Below are 22,197 nucleotides of genomic sequence, written 5' to 3'. Positions count from 1 at the left end.
TGTGTTTCTCTTGCTGTTGCTCTTCTTTGTTACTTGGTATTGCTGCTGCCGTTTTGGTATTTCCGTTCATCCGTCCTCGCCTGGCTGTGCGCTTGCTGCGCCTACGCGTACGCGCACGGGTGCATGCGTCTCGTGACCGGTCCCACCACCACCACTGCCATCACCACCCTCCTCCGTACCGCGGGTTGAGTGCCCGCCTCGGACTCGACACGCCCGCCTGGCCCCCCTCCCCTTCCTCTTGGGCCTTTTTTTTCGGAGGGGGTTTTTCTCGCGTCTTCTCGTCGGCGGCACCCCACGTCGAAGTGATGCGTAGATAAGCAACCACACGCACCGTGCACGCCTCGCACCTCTTCCCCAGCGGTGGCACCTCGCGTGGATGTGCTGATAGATGGCAGTTGAACGAGCCCTCCTCAGCACTCCCGGCCTCCCCCCTTCCCCACCACCCACCTACCTTCCGTCTCTCGCTATTTTGGTAGCCCTGCCAGCACGTGGCTACGAGTGCCTGTTGGTGCGTCGAAGAGGCCTATGCGCACATGTCCCGCGCGCAGCAGCCCTGCCACATCCCTCCGCGTTTCTGCAGCCTCCGCTCCATCGACTCCCATTCACAACGCCCCTCCTCCCCCACCTCCCCACCCCCACCCCAAACGCGTCGCACCACACACCGCCTCGCGCCAGTTACTTCCTGCTTTCCCGCTACGAGCTTATCATCGCTCGGCATCACATTTCTCCTTTGGCATCTGCCGCTCTGTGTCTGTGTGTGCAGCGGTCACGCCCACGCCCCGCCGACTCGCTCGCTCGCTCGCTCTTTCCAGCGAACAAGTCCCACGAGCACGAATACCGTTTGTGTCGCACAGTGGCCAAAGTGATGTCCACCCACGACAGCGGAGGCAACGAGACCAGCACCCGCGCTTGCATCTTCTCCGTCCCAAGTAGCAGCTACATGCACCATACCGCAGGCAATGCAGCCATCACGGGCGTGGCCGCCGCCTGCGAGTCGGTGAACCGCCTTGAAGCATCCGAGGCGACGAGGACGGCGGTCCCCTTTCCGGACATATCCGCAACCCTAACACCGGATGGCAGTAACTCTGTGGCGCGCGCAGTGGGGTCGGGCACGAACCAAGACACCCCCAACCCCCCCGTCGCCGTGCCGCCGCAGCCCTCCTCGCGCTCGCAAAACAGTCTGCCTTCATCGTTCCGCACCTCAGCGCCGTTGTCGGCGACACCCCTTCCCACCTTCGTCGGCGGCAGCGCTGCATGCCAGCATCAGTCCATCGCTGTGGCGGACAGTATCGTGCGCAGCAGCTCCGCCCTCTTCTCCCACGATCAGGCGGTGGCGTTGCTCAGTGGCAAGCGAGACATGAGCACGTCGCCCCCTTCGCGGCACATCGGCGGCGACAGTAGCCGCTCTGCCACTCCGCTGACGGCGTCCACGACGGCCTCGCTGGACCTGCGTGGCGAGAACATTCCCATCCAGCAGAACGCGCTGGAGGTGCTGCAGCGGGCTGTAAACCACGTGCGCTCCAACTTGCATCAGGGCGGCGTCGTCAAACAGTCCGTGGACTCCGGCACTGAGGATGAGCGCACGGGGCACAGCATTGCACAGGCCGTGAGGGCCGTCGTTCGGGCGGCGGAGATGATTGATCAGGAGAACATGGACAGCAGCTTGAACGACAGCGACGTCGACGATGCGCCGAGCGAAGCGACAACAGGGACACGGCGCAGCCACAGGGCGATGGACTGGCGCGACGACGACAACTCCATCGTCTCCCCTAGCACCTTCTTCCACTCGGATGCGTCGCTGCAGGTGCGCAGCAACCGCGTCATGGAGTGCATTGTAGCGAATGGACACGCGGCGCAGACCGAGGAGGAGCTCACCTGGCTCTACCGCCACGCCCTGCTCACGTCCCTGCTGGATACCGAGGACCTGCAGCGCATTGTGCCGCTCTCCCTCCACCGCGAGTACACCCATGGCGAACTCATTCTCGACTTCGGCGCCCCGGTTCAGCACCTGTACGTGGTCGTGTGGGGCAGCGTGGACGTATTTCAGATCGACTCCGTTAACAATGAACAGAAGGCAATGGAGGGGGCGTTCCGCGTGGCGTCTCACCAAAGCGTGTCGATGAAGCTGCGCTCGATGAGCAGCACCCGTGACCGTCACGGCACCCTCTCCTCGTACGGCCTCCAACTCTCCGACGCGCAGGACGCCTCCACCAACAGCGAGATCCCATCGGACGCGGTCCACACCCACGTTGCGAGCTTGTGCCCAGGGCAAGTGTTTGGCATCGAGAACTGCGTCTTCAACACCACCTCGCAGTACGTCTTCCGCGCCGGCAGTGCGATGTCCAAGACGGTCGTCTCGCTACTGCCCTACGAGGAGCTGCAGCCGGTGCTCTCCCGCAACCCCCGCTTCGCCCAGGGCGTTGGCGTCTGCATCACAGGCTCCATGGACGTCTTTGGACCCATCCGCCAGTTCTGCCGCTACGTTTTCTCGCCGACCAGCGCGCAAAACGAGTACCTGCCGCTGTGGTCGATCCTGGAGAGCTACACCCGCATCCACAACGTCATCCACACGAAGCTGTTCAGTCACGAGGTCGACACCGGCGCGTGGGGCTACGCGCTGAACCGCCTGCCGGAGAACCTGACCTCGACCTTCTGCTTCGACCTCGTGCACGCCCTGCCGCCCTTCATCGCCAGCCGCATGAAAGTCGAGGCGCGAGCGGCCGACACGCGCAAGACGGCAGACGGCTTGGCGCGCGCGCGCAGTATGCGGACGGCCATCACGTATATTCGTACAAAGGAACGCCGTCGCTGCACGTGGCATCTGGGGATGGAGGGAAAGACGCTGGTGCTGCTGCGCGACGGCTTCACGGATCTGCTCGACTTCTTGACAATGCTGTGTGTGCACATCATCGAGAGCAACAAGCTTCGTGGCCGCATGCAGGGCATGGTGCACCCTCCGGCGATCGACGTACTTGACGAGTACCTGCGGCAGCGCGAGCAGGAGGAACTGGAGGGCAAGTACCTGGCAGCCGACGGCGTCACGCGCGACGCCGAGATGCAGCGCGTGCAGGCGATCCTGAAGCGCATGCCGCTTACGGAGGGAGAGCAGGCTGGCCTGCTGCGTAACTGGGGACATAACACGCTCCTGCGTCTTTATGAGATCATGATGCACCGCGAGGAGTACAACGTGCGCGTCGACCCGAGCCTGTCCCTCAAGTTCCAGACAAACCCCTTCCACGAGTGGGCCCTGAACCTGCGCGGTTGCGTACTCGAGAAGCTCGGGCTTGACCGCTTCTCCGCGCTGCCAGACAACCTTTGCATCGACGTCATCAGCAGCAACACCCACTGCATCAAGAATCTGCTCTGCAGCTTCAACCGCAAGTATCGCGATGAAATCCTGGACTACGTGCGCCTCTCCGAGAGCAAGCGACTCGGGCGGCCGGAGGAGTGGCACAACACAGATGACATGCTCTACGCCGCCCTCACGGGTTTCTTGCAGAATGAGCGGCCGGACTTGAAGGAGGAGTACAACCGCAGCCTCGAGCAGAGCGGCATCACGGTGCTGCAGGACACAGCCATGACAGGGCTGCAGGTGGACGTCATCCCGGTGCACCTGCTCAACTTCGACACGATTGATGAAGCGATACGCGAGGCGATGCACACGTACTACATGGAGGCAACCAAGAGAAACAACGGGGAGGGAGAAAGTGGAGCAAGCTCCTCGCAAGTGCTGACGTGGTCGCAGGTATGCAAGCCGATCTGGCGGCGCTCCTCTGAAGGCTCGTCGATTCGGGTGCCGGGGTGCATGATGGCGAGCGGCCGAAAGAGCATCCCAGCCGGCGAGCCCACCCCCACCGATTCTCATGGGCCTGCAAGCGCGAGTGAGAGCCTCAGCACGCCCAGCGGGACCTCGGTGGGCCACCACTGCCGGAATGGTCGGCTGCGGCAGCACTTCCTCATCAACATGGACTTCGCGTTTGGAGCGCAGGCGGAAGGTATCTGCCGCGTGATATTCAGCGCCTTTGGCAAGCGCATCCGCAGCGTCAGTGTCATGGGCAAGGCCGGCGGCCTCACCGGCAAGCGCGGCGACATACAGCTTGCTAGCCACGTCCTCCTCTCCAAGTCCTCCCTCATCCTCGAGGACAACCAGGACGAGCTGCGCAACTGCCGCAACCAAGACCTCACAGCGCAACGGCTGCAGGAGCTGGCCGGCCCGCGTGTCAAGGTGCATCACGGCAAGGTGTTGACCGTGACGGGAACAATGCTGCAGAACGTGTCCCTCTTGCGGTACTACCAGCAAGTATGGCGCTGCATCGGGACGGAGATGGAGGGGTCGTACTTTGCGCGTGTCATCGAGGACTTCTACCGACAAGGCATCGCCCACCCCGGGCTGACGACGCGCTTCGCCTACTATACGAGTGATCTCCCCCTCGCGCAGAACGATGCTGAGATGGAGGCGCGGCGGACGCACCGACTGCCGGCTGGAGGCACGACGCTGTCGGCGCCCATGAGTTCGCAGGAGGGCGTGCCGCCACTCTACGCGATCGCGCGTGGCATCCTGGAGAATGTCCTGCTGTAAAGAATCGCACGGAAGGCCACAAGCACACACGCGACACACCCGACGCTGCTCGGCGTGCTCCCTCCCCTCCCTCCTGTTTTTTTGGAAGCCTTCTCGTGGTTGCTCTCGGGTAGTGCGCAGTGCCGGAAGTGCTCGGCGCCTCGCCTGTAGCACCCCTCTCGCACCCCCTGCAGGTGCCACCTGTTAATAGGCAACTCTGTTTTCCGTGTGTGCGTATATATTTCCTTCTCGTTGATTCCCATGCGGTGCACCCCCGGCACAGGCGTCCGCCATGGACGTGTGTGTGTGGGGGAGGGGGGAGGGGGGTTTCGGTAGGCTTGGGTGGCATGTGGGGCTGCAGAGATGAGGATCGCAGTTCACGTCACCGTTTAATCGTTGAGCAATGGTGTTGTGTCCTCTCCCTGGCCTGCCCGTCTGTTCGCGTGGGTGTGGGTGTACGTCTGCACGGCGTCTGCGCCGCAAGCCGCACGCCGCATGCCTCTGTCTGCCACCACCGCCACCCCCTCCTATTCCTTCGTGGTGACGGTAAAACGGACTGTTCGTTGCTTTCTCGGCTCGTATTTTGTTTCTCCTCATAGGGAGCACAACCATGAAACCCGCTGTCGCCACGACGTGTTCAGCCCGAGTCGGTGCGTCTGCACCAGACACGCACCCCGGTGCACAAGCAGTTATCGCTGCGATCGATATAGGGGAGGGACGGCGCCTGCGTGACTCCGTCGTACTGTCCCCTCCCCCTCGCTCTCTCCTACGCAGTGAGGTAAGAGCAGCGTGTTCGAGTGCACCGTCGCGATCAAGCATCATAGTGAAAAGTGGGCGAAGCCGACGTGGAGAGGCACACGTCCATGAACGCGCTCGCAGCACGCCAGCCTTTTGCCTCTCATCAACCTCTCCTGCCCCGGTGTGCACCTTCTCGGGCTGCTGTGCTCTCTCCCCCCCCCCCACACACACACACTACCTCTCTACACGTGGCGCGCTCCTCTATGGCGGTGCTCATGCGCACGTGTGCCCGTGCTGTGTTCGAGCGCGTCGTCTCCTGGTGCGCCGGGGGACTGCAGGAAAGGGGACGCGCAGGTACGTGCGTACGTATGCGCCACTCTTGTCTTCTTGCTTTCTCTCTTGCATTGAGCACACGCACACAGGCGGCTTGCTGAACTCTGCTTACCCGGTCACAGCTTGCGGGGCGGCATCGACGTGGGTGGAGCTTATCGTCGTGGACAGTGGGGGCAGCTGCTCTGCCGTCACTGCGCGCGTACCTCGCACACGTTTGATCGTAGCTGTTCGACTCCATTCCGCAGAGCCCCGCACCCAAAACTGCCCGACGCCGCCAACGACATGCCACTCATAGTGCAGCGCACGTACAAGCTGGGCATCGGCAGCGCCACTGACACCGACGCGCCCGCCTCGTCTGCTTCACCGTTGGTGGTACCTAGTGCACTGGAGGAGCATGTAACGACACGCACATGCCACCGCTGGAGCTACGTCGATGCGTTGCGTCACGAGACGTGCATTGTCACGCTGCAGGCGCACTATTCTCTGCACGTGGATGTCAAGGGCGAGGGCAGCACCGCGGCGACGTCATCGCTGCAGCAGGCGAGTGGTTACGCGGAGGGGCCCAGCAGCGATGACGGGCTCTGCGGGTTCGCGTGGGAGTTCATCTGGGTTCCAAACACGTGCCCGTTGCCCGGAGCAGCAGGCGCGGCGGCAGCAGTGACTTCATCGGGCGACATCCTCACCGATGAGACGGAGCTGGAGGCGCAGCAGCCAGCGCGAGCTCGCTTCTTCTTTCATCGCACAACGTCACTCGCGCGGTCGACGCTGCAAGGAACCGGCGGTGTTCTCTTCCTGAGCAGCCGGCACGTCCTGGTAGCCACGGAGACCCCGGAAGCAGCGGGTGCGGCCACAGGAACAACAACCACTTCGAGAGGAGCCCCGAACGATCAGCTCCGCGATGCCGCTCACTACAGCTTGATGGACAGTTTCGTGCTGAGCAGCGGTGATGCTGCTGCTGCTGCTGCGAGGTCTGCGTCTCGTGCGTGTTCATGGATTCGTGTCGCGGCGTCGGCATCACTGCCGTGCTCGTTCGCCTCTCCACAGGCACCTCGTCATGCCAGCCCTACCTCACCTCCCTCATCGAGGCCTTCGACGGTGCTGCTTCTCGTCGCCGGAGTCCCACTGCAGGCTCCGCACCACACCTCTGCTGCCGCCGCGGAGGTACCACTCATGCGTCTGGTTTACGTCTTTGCCGTCCCCGGCAGTTCGACAGGTGGCGGCAGCTCCGGCAGTGCTGACCCGGCGCATCGAGCCTGGGATGTGATGGCGTGTGTGGCGGATCTGTGTAGCAGTGGCGCCTCCGCAGACGACCCGCACGCACTACAAGTTCGAGTACGTCACGCCGTGGCGCTCCCGATGCTTGGCTTAAGTGTGTACAAGGCATCGACGGAGGACGGCGTGCTCCGCGGCGGCGGTGGTGCCGACTGGGGACGCGCACGCGACGGCGCTGATGGGGCGTACGGGACGCAGTCGACGTCCCCACAGCAGCAGCAGCAGCTCGACCCGCATGATATTCTTTGGGCCTTTGTTGAGGATGAAGATACCCGCACAGTGCACCCGCTCCGGGATGGGCAACTGTGCGGCAGCCTTGTGGCGCTGCTGCCCTGTTGCTGCGCACCTGCCCGTGCCTTGGTAGCGCCACCCTTGCCTCCTGCGGCTTCGTCGCTGGTCGCCAACTCTGCGCCGTCGCCACCGGCCGTCCTCTGCATGGGCTTCAAGGGCGACACTCCGTACGGTGCGCTGGGGGTGTCCAGTGCTGAGCTGGACTCCTACGCAAAGGCGAACCAGCAGCGGCAGCAGCATCCAGGACGGGCCTCGCACTCGTCGGTGCAGGAGATCATCGAGCAGCTTTTGCCGTCACCAGAGCGTGCCGTGTACGAGCTTGCGGTAGGAAACCCGACGAAATGTATTTGCCCGCCAACCACCGACGCATCACGAGCGACAACAGCGCCAACGACGGCGCTCCCCGCGCATACAAGCCTCCTCATGCTCATCATGGACGGTATACACACTCGCGGCAGCCGCAACAGCTCTGCGCAACAAGCCGACGCATCACGGGTTGTCTCAGCACCGACGACCGAAGCGTCAGTGACCGCGCTGCCTCAAGGCCTTTACCTCACGGAGACGCTGTCGTATGATGCCTTGGCGCAGCTGGCGAGCTCTGGAAGGCCGGAGGAGGCGGTAGAGGGGCAGAGCTTGAGGGTGCGCATCCACCACGTGCCACCCACCAGAACTCTATGGCGCGGACTGGACCCGCTCGTGCTGTCGGTGCCAACGAGCGCTGCAGGTATCATGAATGATGAATGGGGCGACGAGGATGGCACGACGCAGGAGATGGCGCAGGCGGCCCATCGCGACGTGCTCGCCTGGGGCATTGATGATGTGGGACACTGGATGGAGTGGTTGTCAGAGACGGCGAGCGGTAGCGCAGATGGCACGTGCGGGAAGGATCATCGCACAGCCCTCGTGGTGGGTGAGTGCGCTGCCGCGGCGGAGGGCACCGCCACCTCCGCCTCGCCCTCCTCCATGGCAACAGTGACGGCGGTGGCGTCGTATACGTGCGCGTCCTCCTCGACGACCACCGCCGCTTCCGTGGTCCGCAGCTTCCCCTGCTTCAACGAGCTCACCCACGAGCTCACGATACTGTCGTACTGCTGCAACGGCGCCGCGGCCCACAGTAGCGAGGAAGAGGATCAAGCAGCCACCGAGCGGGCTGTCGCGCTTGTCCGGCCGCCCTTGTGGATGCCACGGACAGCCGCGAGCTCGCACCAGGAGTGGGAGGCGCATGTGGCGGAGTGGGTGGCAGCAGGACAGGTGCGGAGACGTCTCCGTTCGTCCACAACGCCGCCAAGCGACGCCGGCGTCGCCGCCGCCACGTACCGCGCCATGCGAGTGCTCTGGGCCTACGCTGTCCTGCATGAGGCGAGACCCGCTTTGCCGCAGTGGCCACATGCGCTCATGGAGGTGCTGCGCAGCACTGCCGCGGACGCCGCGGAGCATCAGACGTGTCTCTACCTCTATGCCCGCGCGGTACAGACCCTCACGATAGCGCGCCTCGCGTCGAGCTACGGCAACGACACAGCCAAGCTGGAGACGGAGGTGAGCCACATGCGTCGAGCGGCGGCGGTCTTTCTCCGACTGGTACTGCGCACCCTCGCGGCGTTGGACTGGTGCGCAGGAGACGCGCTAGGGTGGATGTGCTGCCAGTGGATGGTGCGGTGGTTCCTCGGCAGTGGCGCCGGCGCTACTGCGGCAGGGGCCACACGCTCCCCGTCGCCCACCGCCACCGCCACCGCCGTCTCCGTCGTGCAGGAACAGTCCGCTGTGGTGGAGGGGCGAGCGATGCAAGTGCTTCTGCAGCTTGGCGCAGCGGCACGTGAGCCGGTGAGGGCCGCAGCGGCATCCTCACCGACGCCATCGCCGCTGCCACCCCTGGGCTGGCTACGACGTGCACTTCTTCTTTTCGCCTGCAGGAACAGGCAGCTGCCGCTGGAACTCACGGTCGAGGACATCCTGGAGGCCTCAGGGATGTTGCTGCAGCCAGAGACGACATCGGTGGCAGCACAGGCCATCACCGTCACCAGTGGTTGGAGCGAGGCAAGTGACGAGGAGGCCGCCGCGTCGGCGGTGCCTCCATGGCCGACGCCCGACACAGCGGAGCTGCGCGAGTCGATGGAGTACGCGCTGCTACGCCTGGCGAAGCCAGAGGAGCTGTATCGCGTAGTGCATCACCTTGCACACCTCTCTCCCGCCACTTACCTGGAAAGGGGCTCCGCCCCCACGAGGGCTACACGCAGTCGAAGGCCTCGCGAGCTGCAGCGGCTCGTTGTGCGCGGTGTGCTCACTGTGGCAGACCTGCACACGCTCGTGTGCGCCGGCTGGGCATCAGGGCGTCCTCACGACGCCGCCCCGCCTTGTGGCTTCACGTTCGTGTGCTGCATCGTGGACGTTGCCATGACGTTCACATCAACAGTCTCCCCGGCCGCAGCCGGCACCGTAGAAATTGCGGAGGCGTACGAGCGGCTTGTCATTGCGGCACTGGATACCTGGGGCGTACACGGCGCCCATGAAGACGGAGGGCAAGTGCAGGGGGCGAATCATGCACGGACAGATGCGGCGGATGCTACGGATCGGCTACCGGTCTACCCGCTGCTCAATACCCCCGAACTCGACGGCTTCGCGACCGCGGCGGCGACGACGGTGGTGTCGGCTCCGTTTCCTTTTACACTTCTCGCGCCTCTCCTCACCGTGTACCTGTGGTACCACGTGACGCACCGTCTCTGTGCAGCGCTGCAGCTGCTTCCACCAGCGGCATCGGAGGCCGCAGCAGCGATACAGCCGGAGAAGACACCGGGCATCGATATCGCCGACGAGCAGCAGCATGCGCCGTGGCTGCGGCGTGCCAAACTGCGAGACGGTGATCAGCTGCAGGCGCTTCACCGCGGCGTGTGCGTGCTACGGTGCCTCACTCAGGAGGACCCAACCGCCGCCGAGGAGCTCTTTGCCGCCATGCGTCTTGTGTACAGCAGACCACCACGAGATTCTAGCCACCAGAGTGCACGCCAGCCGGACGAGCACGCGGGAATGGGAAGGGTGATGAATTCAACGGTGGCGGTGGGTGATACAGCGGCGGCGACAGCCAGTGCCGTCGGCAGTTCGTGGGTGTCGCAGTATCTGATCGCCTGGCATCATCTTCTCCCGTTGGAGGCACCGCCGCTGTGTTCAGCAGGTGCCCTGCTCGCCTACCAGAAGCGCTGCTGCCACGCCGCTGTGCCCACAGCACCGCCTATCGGAGACGTTATGCGGGTCTTGCACCTCGTGTACGCAAGCGCGGGCAGTGGACGTGCACTCCGCGGACAGGTCTCGCGGGCGATGGGCTTGCAGCAGCAGGTAGGGAGGGAGGCAGCGGCCGAGGGGTATGCTCACTCCTACGCGGCCTTCACGCGTGCTCTGCAGAGCTGGCGAGCGATCGCCCAGAAGCTGCATCACCGCAGTACTGCAAAACCGTGCGCGACCGCGTCAACGATGCGCAGCGGAGGTGTCGCCGCGGCAGACGCGATCGCCGCGTGGCTGGTGCAGATATGGGCGAACGTCCTGCTGTGCGACTCAATGGCGGTCACCGACGTTGGCATGTACGAGCATCTCTTCACTGCCTTGGCGCGCGCGAAGCAGCAAGGCGAGCAGCTGAGCACCACCACCGTCACCGCCGCCGACGTGGCCTTTGCCTTGCTCAGGCCCTGCCTGCTGTACGCCCTGCCGGCCCTTGAGCAGCTCGCTGTGGAAGAGGAGCTAGTGAGCAGCAGCGGCCACAGTAGCCGCACCCCAGCGCCAGCCCCATTGTACCCGCAGTACAACGAGCCCCTAACGTGGAGCGCGGGCGGCATGACGCCGGAGGGAGCAGAGGGGCCCCTTCACGGGCGTGCGCCGGAGCGGCTCTGCGCCGGCGAAGTGTGTGAGCGCGTGCGTCGGCAGCTGCGGCGCCTCGTCGCTCTGTATGACGTGCCCCCGTCAGCCTCGCCGAGCACCTCCTCCGCGCAGCGCGGCGATGTTCGCTTCCGCACCTTGGCGCAGCTGATGGCGCTGCAGCCGGCGGCGTGGAACTTGGCAGCAGCGCAGCGACGCGTCGTGCTGCGCAGCGTGAAACAAAGCGCGGCACGACGTGACGCGGATGGGGATGACAAGTCTGGACAGCCATCAGCGCTGAGGTCATCCGCCGCCTCCGGTCGCAGTCCCAGATACGGCAGTAGCAGTAGCAGCAGCACCAGCAGCACTGCTTCCTTCGGCGACGGCAACGAATCGACGCTGGAGCTGCGCACCTTCTTTCTCTCCCCTGCAGCCACGTACGTTGCAGCCGCGATAGCCGTCGCCATGCACTACACGATGAGTCACACGAGTGCCAGACAGGATGAGAGCAGCCATAATTTCCCGCTCTGGCAGTCGCCGTCCGCTGCGCCGCCGCTGCCCGTTGGCTGGTTTGTTGTGGCGTGCGAAGTCCTTCGCCGCGAGTTGCGCTGCTACATCCTGGAAGAGCTGCGGATGAACGGCTACGTAGAGGAGTCAGCGGCTATGCACGCGGCAGAGGCGGACATCGGGGACACTGTCGGTTGTAATGCTGCCGAGGTGGCTCCGCACCTCCCCCGTCCTCCGGTGCCGCGCTGGCGCCTCGTCACCTCAGAGGCGCAGCTGAAGGCCTTCATCAACGCGCTGGCAGACGCTGTGGAGCCGCTCACCGGTGCTCTTGTGCAGGGGATGTCCTTTGCAGTCCTCCAACCACTCGTGCTGCTGCTCGTCCTCGACGTCCTCCACGCGCTCCTGTGCAACAACGCCCACACGCACGTCGTGGAGGACGCGGCGGACGGAACGACACAACGCGGCCCAGCCGCTCAGCAAGCATCAACCCCCGTGGTCATGTGCGCAGATGCGTCCATTCTGCACCTTCTTCGGCAGTGGATCCACGGCGTCGCGGCGCCGCTCTACCAGCACATGGAGGATTCTGGGAAAAAGGCGGTGCTGGACATCGTCACGGACAGCTTCGCACGCGAGTACCTGACGGCCCCCCGCGGCGAAGGGGGGACAACACCGTCACCGGGCAGCACCACCCCAGTGTCAAGGAGTTACCTCGAGTCCGACGTGCATGTCGAATGGCGGCAGTGGCGTAACGGGGCGGCGGCACGCAGCGTGAATGGGAAAGGGATTGTGATGCTCGAGTGTCTAAGTGCGTGCGTAGCGGCGGACCATCGCCAGCTGGTGCGTCTGACTCTGCCGACGCCGAGTGACGGCGAAGCACCACAACAGGCGGTTTCTGCGGTGCCGCCGACCGGTCCCGGGGCAAAGGTCGCCGGCAGGAGCTCTGTGGACGCAGCAGCGGCCATTGGATCTACCTGGTTAGACGTCGGAAGTGCACTCCGCACCTCCCTCTTCAACACCATTGGCGCGAGAGTGGCGCCTCGTTCTGCGCATCAGCGCCCGCAGCAACGTGCACAGACATCTTCGGTCGCGGTGTCCCTGTCCCGCGGAGAAACGCAGCCAGCTTCAGCATCCACGGCCGAAGCCCAACTGCCTTTCCCCACGCCCCAGCCGCAAGCAGCGCCAACGATAATCTCTGGCGACAGCGGCAGAAGCAGAACCTTCGGCTTGGCGGTAGGCGACACAGATGAGCTGCACCTTCTCCAGAGAGAGGAGGCCTTCAAGCGACGCCAGTGTAGCGAGCAGCTCCTGCGTGAGCAGGCGCAGCTCTTCGCCACACCTGCCTTTCAGGGCAGTCTTCTCCAGCTGTATGTGGCACTGCGGGCGGAGAAGCGTCGGAGGGAGCTGATGGTCTTTGCGCTCGATCAGCACGACCTCATATGTGCACTGGCCCATCGAGCGCAGCAGCTTCGCCTCGATGAGGCGCGCGAGGCGCTGCGCCGCTCCTGGTGTGAGTGGGGAGAGCGGCAGCGGCTGGCGGTGCGGCGGCTGCTGCAGGAGGAGCGTGACGATCGTATGGGGGTGCAGGCCGTTGGCTACGCTGCCTGGTCTCTCCTGCTCGATGCGGAGCGGCAAGAACGGTGTGTGTGGATCCTGTACGAGGAGGGCCGTGCCGGCGTCATGGCGCTCGAGGACGACGCGCGAGATGAGCTAGCGTTGGCTGCAGCTCGCGCGCACCTGGAGCTTACGAAGCTTGCTGCAGAGGCCGAGGAAGAAGCGTACTGGCAAGCGGAAGAGGCGGCCTGGGCACGCATGCAAGAGGAGGAGCAGCAGGAGACGAGCAAGCACCACTACCGATCGCTGACCGCGGTGCAGAGGCAGGGGAGCCGCATGTCATCCCTCTCGTGTGCATCGTCGTCCTCCTCTGCAGACTCGCTGGGGAACCCGTCGAATCCCCCCACCGTGGCGGTGGCAGTGGCGCACACAGGAGGCGTCTGTGGGGACGGCGCACGAGTCTTCGGTGACGACAGCGGTCCAGCATCGCGGAAGCACGTTCGACGAGGCCGTCGCGAAGGGCGGGGCGGCGACGCTGCCGCCGTGGTTGCCCTCCACTCCTCACTCAGCGGTGTTGGCCAGCGAGAGGCAGGTAATGCAGTCGTACCAGCGCCGGCGAGGGCGGGTGCCACGGCGATCACGTCAGCGACGGCTGAGCAACAGCAGGAGGTGCCACCCCACAGCGCTTCGCTGGCGGCCCACTCGACGCACTCAGAGGACGAGGAGGATGTGATGCAGGGTTGGGGCGGCGGCCTGGCACAGACAGCAGTGCAGTCGGCCATCAGCGGCGCCGGCGGTTTCTTCAGCACCCTGTCGCACTGGCAAACGGCACTGCGCGACACCGTCGCCCCTCCTCCGCCAGTACGCGGCAGGGGGAGAGCTACGGGTAGGCAAGCAGCGGTGTCAGACGCACCCAGAGGCAGCACAGCTGGGCAGCCGTCAGTCGTCGTGGGCATGGCCAAGGAGGCTGCTCCACCAGCACCTGTCGTCGTGCCGGACCCGATGAGGAGCTGTGCGGCGCAAGCCGATGACTGGGGCTGGAGCTCCAACTCGGAGAAGGATACATCACCCGTCGAGGCTAAACCCCCTGAGTGGACGGCTAAGGACAACGAAGCGCGCGCCGCTACGGTGGTGCCTCTGCCCTCTCACGGTCTCGCACCTCTACGGAAAACCTCCGCTGGCGGTGAGGCGTCGGTGGCAGCGGCTGTGGCGGCAGCAAGGCCGCCTCGAAAGAAGAAAGGGTTCGCCGCCGCTACCGTTCTCGTCGAGCCTGTCTCCTCCGCCTCCGCTCCCATCGCACCCATAGCGTCATCCCTACTGCTGCCGCCGCAGCAGTCGGTGAAGCAGCTCCGTGGACAGCAGCAGCAACGCCATGCCTCCTCTCGGGAGGATCCGGCCACGCCGAACCCGGCGCGCAACATCCTGTCGGCCATCGAGGCGGCAGCCAGGGAGGTGATTTCACAGCCCGAAGGCGTCCTATCACCTGCAGCACAACCGGAACACGCACCACCGCGATCACACCCGCAAGGCTTTCCATCGTTGCGGGTCGTGCGCGCTAGCTCGAGTGAGTCGTCATCCGCCAGCGGCAGCAGCCGTCACGGCGTCCCCTCTCTACTGGGTGAGCCAGGCACACTTCCCTCAACAGCCACCGCGGCGCCGGACACGAGTGAAGGCGTCGAGGTGCGGGCGGGGATAGAGATGCACTCCGACCCCGCTGCCGTCGGCCAGGAGGTTGATGCCGGGCGAGCAGAGGACCTGGAGAGCGGGGCCGCTGCCGTGGACGACAGGGAGGACTGTGGATGCCGCGATGACGATGACGATGCGGAAGTGGAGCCTGGAGCTCGCATCCGCAGTGTGCAACCTGCGGTGGGAGTTGGCAGAGCACCAGCAGCAGCCGTGGCCCATAATGCACCTTCGCCGCCAGCTCCGTTCGCGCCGAGTGCGGATGCGGCACGCAAGTGTCACGAATTGCGCAGTCGCGTGTTTTGCGCAGAGCCCTCGCCTTTACCGGCAGCGTCCACGATCGAGGAGACACCGCCACCGATGGCGGGGGTGGAAGGCGATGGATGGGGGTGGAGCGACAATGCCGTCCACATGAACGTAGTCGCAGAGGAGACACGCAAGCCGCTACCGTCCATGCATCTCTCCAGCGTTGCCAAAAAAGTTGCCAAGGATGGGTGGTCGGGTGACGACGACTCCTTCGGCAGCGACGTTGCCGTCGCGACGGGCGGCACAGCACTGAGTGGTGCACTATCACCCCTTAAGGCCTCCACTGCAGCACCCACGACGAGATTCACGATCCTCGCAGACTTCCAAGAGATGTACGCGGCGGAGCTGGAGGTGCGTGCGCAGTTGGTGCAGCTCCTATGAGGATGTGCAGCCGCGCCAACTGCGGCTGAGCAGCGAAGGGGAGGAGGAGGGGAGCTGGTGAGAGTCTATGTAAGAGAAGTGGCAGAGGACGCGTTGACGGGCGGTGGATGCAAGAGCAGCCATTTCGTTGGCGGTGAGGCTGCCTTCACGGGGGTGCGCGTGTGTCTACGCTCTCCTCCACGCACACACACGCTCACATACACCTTCTCTCACCGCCACCACGTCGGTACCTCTCTCTCTTTGCCCTGTCGCAGTGGCCGCAGCGGAGGGGTCGTCAGAGCCGGAGTGGAGGCGAGATGCGTGAGGCGGTGGAACGGCAGAGGCGTCCGGCAGTTGCCACCCCACCCCTACCACCACCACCACCCTTCGAGAAGGTGAAGGTGCAAAGGACGTGGAGGGGGAGAGAGGTGCATCATCCATCGGTGGCTGGCGGACGTCAATATGACAGACACGCGTGCATACGCACAGCTCACAAAGTAATTTCATCGAAAACACGAGGAGAAGATCAAGAGTTCGGCGGAGCTCTGTAGCGGTGGGGAGGTGCTCACCCCACCCCACCGCACACCCCGCAGACTCCGACGCTGCTCTTCAGTCCGTCCTTCCTGCTCCCATTCAAACACGGCGAAGGTGGTCGACTGACCGAAACGACGGAAAGCGAAGATATGTCGAAAGCACATCACTGTGCGCCGTGTGCAACACCGCCCGTGGCCCCCCACCCCGACTCCCCGACTCCCACCCCCGACCAACCCTTTCTTCCCCTTTGTGTTTTCGGCTCACATGCACACAGGTGCACGCGCCAGTGTGTGAGCGCACACACACACACACACACGTGCAACAGAGAGGCATCCTACCCCACCCACCACCACCCTGCACACCCATACAGCATACCACTCAACCATGGCCACGGCAGCGGATTACGTTGGCAAGAACTGCCCCTACTGCGGGGCCATCGACAGCATCGAGACGGACGAGGCACGCGGCGAGGCTGCATGTGTAAATTGTGCTACCGTGGTGGCGATGGGTCTCGAGGAGAACGTGGCAACCCGTTTCGAGAAGGACGCGACGTACGCGGACGTCGACCGCGGCGGCGACGGCGGCTGGGACCCTGCAAACGGCGGCGCCATTGGCCGTGCGACGGCGAGAAATTCTGGTTTGACCCGGGAGGAAGCGGCGGCCGCCGCTGCAGGCCTCTTGCGGCGCCCCAACGGTGCCGCTTCGGCCACCAACGCCGGTCCGTTCGGCGACACAGCCAAGTACGCCAAGACGAAGCTCCACCCGCGGATGTCGGCTCAACTAGAGGTGTTCTTCCGTCTTTCTCGTCGCCATGACGAGGCCATCTTGCGCGACGCCATCGCCTTGGCGAAGCACTTCGTCGGCTTTCGCCGAGAGCGTGGCATGCGAGTTGAGCATCAGACAGAGGTGGCGGCGGCGTCCGTAATGTTGGCGGCCGAGCACCTGGGGCAGCCGATCCCGTTGAGCGAGATGCGCGTGTTGGACGGGACGCTCAAGGATGTGGAGTCCCGACGGCAAGAAATCCTCGATGCGACGAACCTGGGCGAGGAGATGGCGCAGATGGCGAAACAGTACGCGCCGAATCTAATCCATTACTACGTGCGGCTGTTGCAGCTGCCTCTCATCCGCTACGAGATGCCCTGCCTCGCCCTCTTCCGCGCGATACGTCAGTGCGAAAGCAAGCCCGACCCCGGCGCGTCGGAGCTGGCGGTGTTCGTGGAGGCGGAGAAGGTGGTCATGGCAGTGTTGCTGGCACGCACAGAGCCGCGGCTGCGGTGGGCAAACAAACCACCGCCGCCCGCCGACCCGAGCGCCGAGCCGTCACGCGCCACCTTGTACAGCAGTTTTGCGTCCAGCGCGCATCTGCAGCCGGTACGCGTGGAGCGGCTAATGCGGGTGGCTGAGAGGGCGGTTCCACTGATCCAGCCCGAGTTTGAGCGGCTTATGCAGACGCCAGAGTTCGCGATGGCTGCCATACATACCATGGGTGAGGCTGTGGTGAGCATGACCGCGAAGACGGAGGACACCAAGTCCTACGCACCAGCGAAGTCGGGGCCGATACTGACCAGCGCGCCGTCGGCGCCAAACATTGCTGGGGGTAACCGGAAGCGCAGTCGCAGCCGCTCCACTACCCCACCAGTGCCACCCTCCTCTGCGTCGAAGGAGCGGTGATGTAGATGGTATGGGAAAAAGAAGGGGGCGACGGTGCTCCCCGTCATCGTCGTCTACATGGCCAGCGGGTTGTATCACCGCACGATGAAGAGGGGACAAGGCGAAAAGGCGCGCGTGCCATGGTTGGTTTGGGGGGGCACGTCGGCACCGCACAACAGATGCCCGGTCCGGTGAGGATGGGAAAAGCTCCTGGCGGATTTCCCGTTTGCAAGGGCCGGAGGGGGGGACGGATGACGGGCCTCCCTTCCTCGGTGCATGTGCCTTCACAGCTGAAGACGCCCCGTGCGTGCTCTCCTAACTAAGGCCGCATGCATGCGATGATGAACTGGTAACGAGTGCATCACGACAACGGGCAGCAGCAGCAGCAGCAGCACACACACACACACACAAGAGTCGCAAACACCGGCCGTGCTCACCTCCCCTCACCTCCCTTCCCCTGACGCGCACACGCGGGCCTCTTTCGAACTCCCAGGCCGCCGTTGTTGTTCACCTTTTCGCCCAGCCTCGTAGTCAGAGGAGGAGGGGGACGCTCAGGCGCATGCGTTGCTTCCTCAGCTTCCCTCCATCTCGCGTGCCTCCGTACCAGCGTCCAAAACCTCGGCCTCTAGGGAGGGCGGCGGTGGTGCTGCGGCGATGGTGAGTGTCGGCTGCTTCGCCCCCCCCCTGCCACTCCGCCATGAGGCATCCATCCTTGTAGTCCCGTGCTACGCCTTTGGATGCGTTTCGAAGCGATGCCCCCCTTTGATATCGACACCCCTTTTCCCCCTGCCCTCCCGTCCCCGCCCTCACCAATCCTCCCCAACCCTCTCACGCGCCCCGACACCCCACCCACCCACCCACCCCCCAACATAACCATAACACATGCGCACACGCACACGCAGGATTACCGCCCATATATCCGCCCTCGCCTCACGCACACGCCCCTCTCCTAACGCTCTCCACACCCATCATTGTTTTCTCTCTCCCTCCCCGCGCCCCCTCGCAGCCACCGGTCAGCCATGTCCTGCGGTGACGCCAAGATCAACTGCGCCGCGCCGGCCTTCGAGGAGATGGCGCTCATGCCCAACGGCAGCTTCAAGAAGATCAGCCTCTCCGCCTACAAGGGCAGGTGGGTCGTGCTCTTCTTCTACCCGCTCGACTTCACCTTCGTGTGCCCGACAGAGATCATTCAGTTCTCCGACAACGTGGCTCGCTTCAACGAGCTCAACTGCGACGTCATCGCGTGCTCCATGGACAGCGAGTACGCGCACCTGCAGTGGACGCTGCAGGACCGCAAGAAGGGCGGCCTCGGCACCATGGCGATCCCAATGCTGGCCGACAAGACCAAGTCCATCGCTCGTGCCTACGGCGTGCTGGCGGAGGCACAGGGCGTGGCCTACCGCGGTCTCTTCATCATCGACCCCCATGGCGTCCTGCGCCAGATCACCGTCAACGACATGCCGGTGGGCCGCAACGTGGAGGAGGTTCTGCGCCTGCTGGAGGCTTTTCAGTTCGTGGAGAAGCACGGCGAGGTGTGCCCCGCCAACTGGAAGAAGGGCGACCCCACAATGAAGCCGGAACCGAAGGCATCTATCGAAGGGTACTTCAGCAAGCAGTAAATCTGTGAGTGTCACAGGAGCCGGTGTGACCCCGCCCGCCATTGGCACCGGGTGCGAGAAGGGCGTGAAGGGCGGGCGGTAGGATATGATGTAGACAGCGATGAATGGAACCCTCGCACACTTGTCCTCGCCAACCCCCTCCCCGCGTTCCCCTCCTCCGCCACACACACGCACACACATGTTGCGGTGCCTCTGTTTGGGTCTCGTACAATCATGGACGCACGAGCGCAGAGAGCTGGGGCGTACACACACACGCAGACACACACAAACACACACACACACGCGAAAGTGATGGAGGGCGAGGCACGGAAGGGAGGCGCCGGGAAGGATTGTGCAACGAAGATGGTGTCCCACGCACGGTAAATACGCATGACGCGTCCTTTCTGGCGTTTCGCTGCTGGTGTGTATGTTTTTCTTTTCGCCTTGCTCGCTGCGGCTCCCGGCTCGTGCCCCCCCCCCTCGGCTGCCTGCCTGCCTGCCTGTGTGCCTGCCTGTGTGCCTGCCTGCCTGCCACTCTCGGTGTGCGTGTGTGTGTGTGTGTCGGTGTGGCCTCCCTTCTCATGTCCTTCTTAAATTTTGTTTTTTTCCTATTTGAAGATCCCGGATGAACGACGAGGGCGCCGATGATCTGTGGTGTGGCCCCCACCCCTCCTCCCCCCACCCCCCATCCAGTCACCCACCCACGCCTCGATGTCTCAGTGCATGTCCGCCTTCCTCTACGTGTGCGTAAAAGGGTCTTGGTGCGTGTGCGGCTCTGTGTGTGTGTGTGTGTCTGTGGCTGCTTGTGTCCCGTCACATCCGATCCGAGAAACAGGCACACGGGAAGAAGTATGCTGAGTCACACACGGGGACATCGACCACACACCCGATGTTGACAAGCACTCACCACCACCACCACTACCACTCCCCTCCGCTGACCCACACGACCTCCCCTATCGCATCCCCGACGCTGATCGACGTCAAGATGATCATCCTCAGTTGTTATCGCCTGCGACTTCACATTTTCTATTTTCCTTTTCATTCTCTCCCTCCCTCCCTCTTCCTCCTTCGCACGCTGGATCACGTGCGTGTGTGCGCGCGTGTGTGCGTGCGTGTGTGTGTACGCGATGCACTCCCCCCCCCCTCGGTCGCCTCTACTGTTTTCCTTCTTCCTCTCCATGTTAACGCACTTCCTGTTGTCTTCGCTTGTCTGGTCTTCCTCGTTCTCTCTCCTCGCGTGCTGACTGTCTGCCGGAAAAGATGCGCGCACCGCGACTGGTCGTTTGTGTAGTCTGTGTGTGTGTGTGTGCCGACCTGCGGGACGGCGCCTGTGGCTTGCATCCGGACGACCACACACGCACACGAGCATACATACGTACAGATCTACATGAGAGAGAGAGGAGATCCAATGCTGTACCGCGGCTCTCATGGCTCGAGGGTTTTGACGTGGCGTTTATTATTTTCTTCGCTGTGCAGAAGTGGGCACGTGCGTAGGTCACTCAGTTGACGTGCACCTCTCAGACTCGCCGCGCCGCCCCCTCACCCCTTTTCCTTTCCGTCACTCCTCCGCCTCCCTGTGCCTTTCTCCAGCGCTCCCTCGTCATCGCTCCCTATTCTCCCCTTCACGCCACACCTCCCGACCTGCGCGTGTCACTGGAGCATTCGCCGCTTGTACCGCTGAGAAGGGCATGGGGGCCAAGTGGAGGGAGTGTGTGCGTGAACGTACCAGGCGTGCAGACTGAAGGAGAGCTCGAGACGAGAAGGCAAGGGATAGAGCGGCGTACCTGCCATGCGCCAGCAGAACACACAGTCCACGTGGGCTGCTTCTTCACCCGCGTCATGATTGCCCCACCCCTGCCTCATCCGCTCGCCCCATCTCACCCTCTCTGCCTCTCACCACACACCCCACAGCCGGACAAGCAAGCACGCACACTCAGACACGCATTGCTACCCCGTGCACACGTCCGTCGCCACCAGCGCCACCCCCGCCCCCGGGCCATGACCGTGTTTTGGCCGGAGCAGTGGTGGAAGCGCAAGGACCACCGCAAGATCCGTGGCGCACGTGGTGCACGCTTCGCCTCGCTGCGCTTCCACGGCGCCTTCATCCTCAGCGTCGTCGTGCTGGTCGAGTACGTGTTCCGGTCGACGGACAACTTCACGGCGCGGCACTTCGCGGACCCGCCAGTGCTGGCGCCGCCGCCGCTGCCCACGTCGCTGGGGTACTCGATGACGAGGGAGATGCCGCACTTGAAGTCGCTTGAGCTGGAGCGCGAGGTGCCAGCGCACCTACCGCGGAGCGGTCCCCTTGATCTGAAGGGCCTCCGCGGAGAGGGCCGTCTATCGGGATGACCAGACATGCAAGGTAAGCTCACCTGCGCGTTGCCCCCTGACGCCGCTAGCTCCGTTCTCGCAGCGCGTACGCCCCCTCTCACACCAGGGAACGGCACGTGCACAGCAGGGCGGTGCGTGCCCCGCTCGGCAGCTGAGCGCCAACGGCGCAAGGCCTGCTGACGACATCCACGCCAATCACTTGCTGCGGGCCGCAGCAGCACTATATCGGCACGGGCAGCACGGCGACCAGCTCGACTAGAGAGACGAGCCGCACGTGTGTGCACGCCCTGCCAAACCCCCAGCCGCACGAAGGCACCGACCGCTATGCCCAGCCATCTCCCCTGCTAGCCGCTCCCATCACCCGCTCCCACACGTCTGCCCCTCTGTTCCCGCCCTCACCAATCCTCCCCAACCCTCTCACGCGCCCCGACACCCCACCCACCCACCCACCCCCCAACATAACCATAACACATGCGCACACGCACACGCAGGATCACCGCCCATATATCCGCCCTCGCCTCACGCACACGCCCCTCTCCTAACGCTCTCCACACCCATCATTGTTTTCTCTCTCCCTCCCCGCGCCCCCTCGCAGCCACCGGTCAGCCATGTCCTGCGGTGACGCCAAGATCAACTGCGCCGCGC

General features: G+C 64.1%; 5 protein-coding genes across 5 annotated transcripts; all 5 read left to right on the top strand.

Annotated features, from left to right (window-relative positions):
- Positions 1–865: 865 nt before the first annotated feature.
- LMXM_15_1190 (conserved hypothetical protein) lies at positions 866–4,579 on the top strand (the record flags this gene model as incomplete). The annotated part of the gene is made up of 1 exon (XM_003873587.1): positions 866–4,579. One exon carries the CDS (start codon positions 866–868, stop codon positions 4,577–4,579), a length of 3,714 nt encoding a protein of 1,237 aa, XP_003873636.1.
- Positions 4,580–5,911: 1,332 nt separating this feature from the next.
- LMXM_15_1180 (conserved hypothetical protein) lies at positions 5,912–15,460 on the top strand (the record flags this gene model as incomplete). The annotated part of the gene is made up of 1 exon (XM_003873586.1): positions 5,912–15,460. The coding sequence occupies one exon, from the start codon at positions 5,912–5,914 to the stop codon at positions 15,458–15,460; it is 9,549 nt and encodes a 3,182-aa protein (XP_003873635.1).
- An 897-nt stretch (positions 15,461–16,357) lies between these two features.
- Positions 16,358–17,644, top strand: LMXM_15_1170 (conserved hypothetical protein; the record flags this gene model as incomplete). Its single annotated transcript, XM_003873585.1, has 1 exon — positions 16,358–17,644. The coding sequence occupies one exon, from the start codon at positions 16,358–16,360 to the stop codon at positions 17,642–17,644; it is 1,287 nt and encodes a 428-aa protein (XP_003873634.1).
- Positions 17,645–18,642: 998 nt separating this feature from the next.
- On the top strand, positions 18,643–19,242 carry LMXM_15_1160 (tryparedoxin peroxidase; the record flags this gene model as incomplete). The annotated part of the gene is made up of 1 exon (XM_003873584.1): positions 18,643–19,242. The coding sequence occupies one exon, from the start codon at positions 18,643–18,645 to the stop codon at positions 19,240–19,242; it is 600 nt and encodes a 199-aa protein (XP_003873633.1).
- Positions 19,243–21,060: 1,818 nt separating this feature from the next.
- LMXM_15_1150 (putative developmentally regulated protein) lies at positions 21,061–21,570 on the top strand (the record flags this gene model as incomplete). Its single annotated transcript, XM_003873583.1, has 1 exon — positions 21,061–21,570. One exon carries the CDS (start codon positions 21,061–21,063, stop codon positions 21,568–21,570), a length of 510 nt encoding a protein of 169 aa, XP_003873632.1.
- Positions 21,571–22,197: the final 627 nt, after the last annotated feature.

The sequence above is a fragment of the Leishmania mexicana genome, chromosome 15 (genome assembly GCF_000234665.1).
Source record: "Leishmania mexicana MHOM/GT/2001/U1103 complete genome, chromosome 15".
NCBI classification, from domain to species: domain Eukaryota; phylum Euglenozoa; class Kinetoplastea; order Trypanosomatida; family Trypanosomatidae; genus Leishmania; species Leishmania mexicana.
This window is presented reverse-complemented; position numbering and strand designations above follow the sequence as displayed.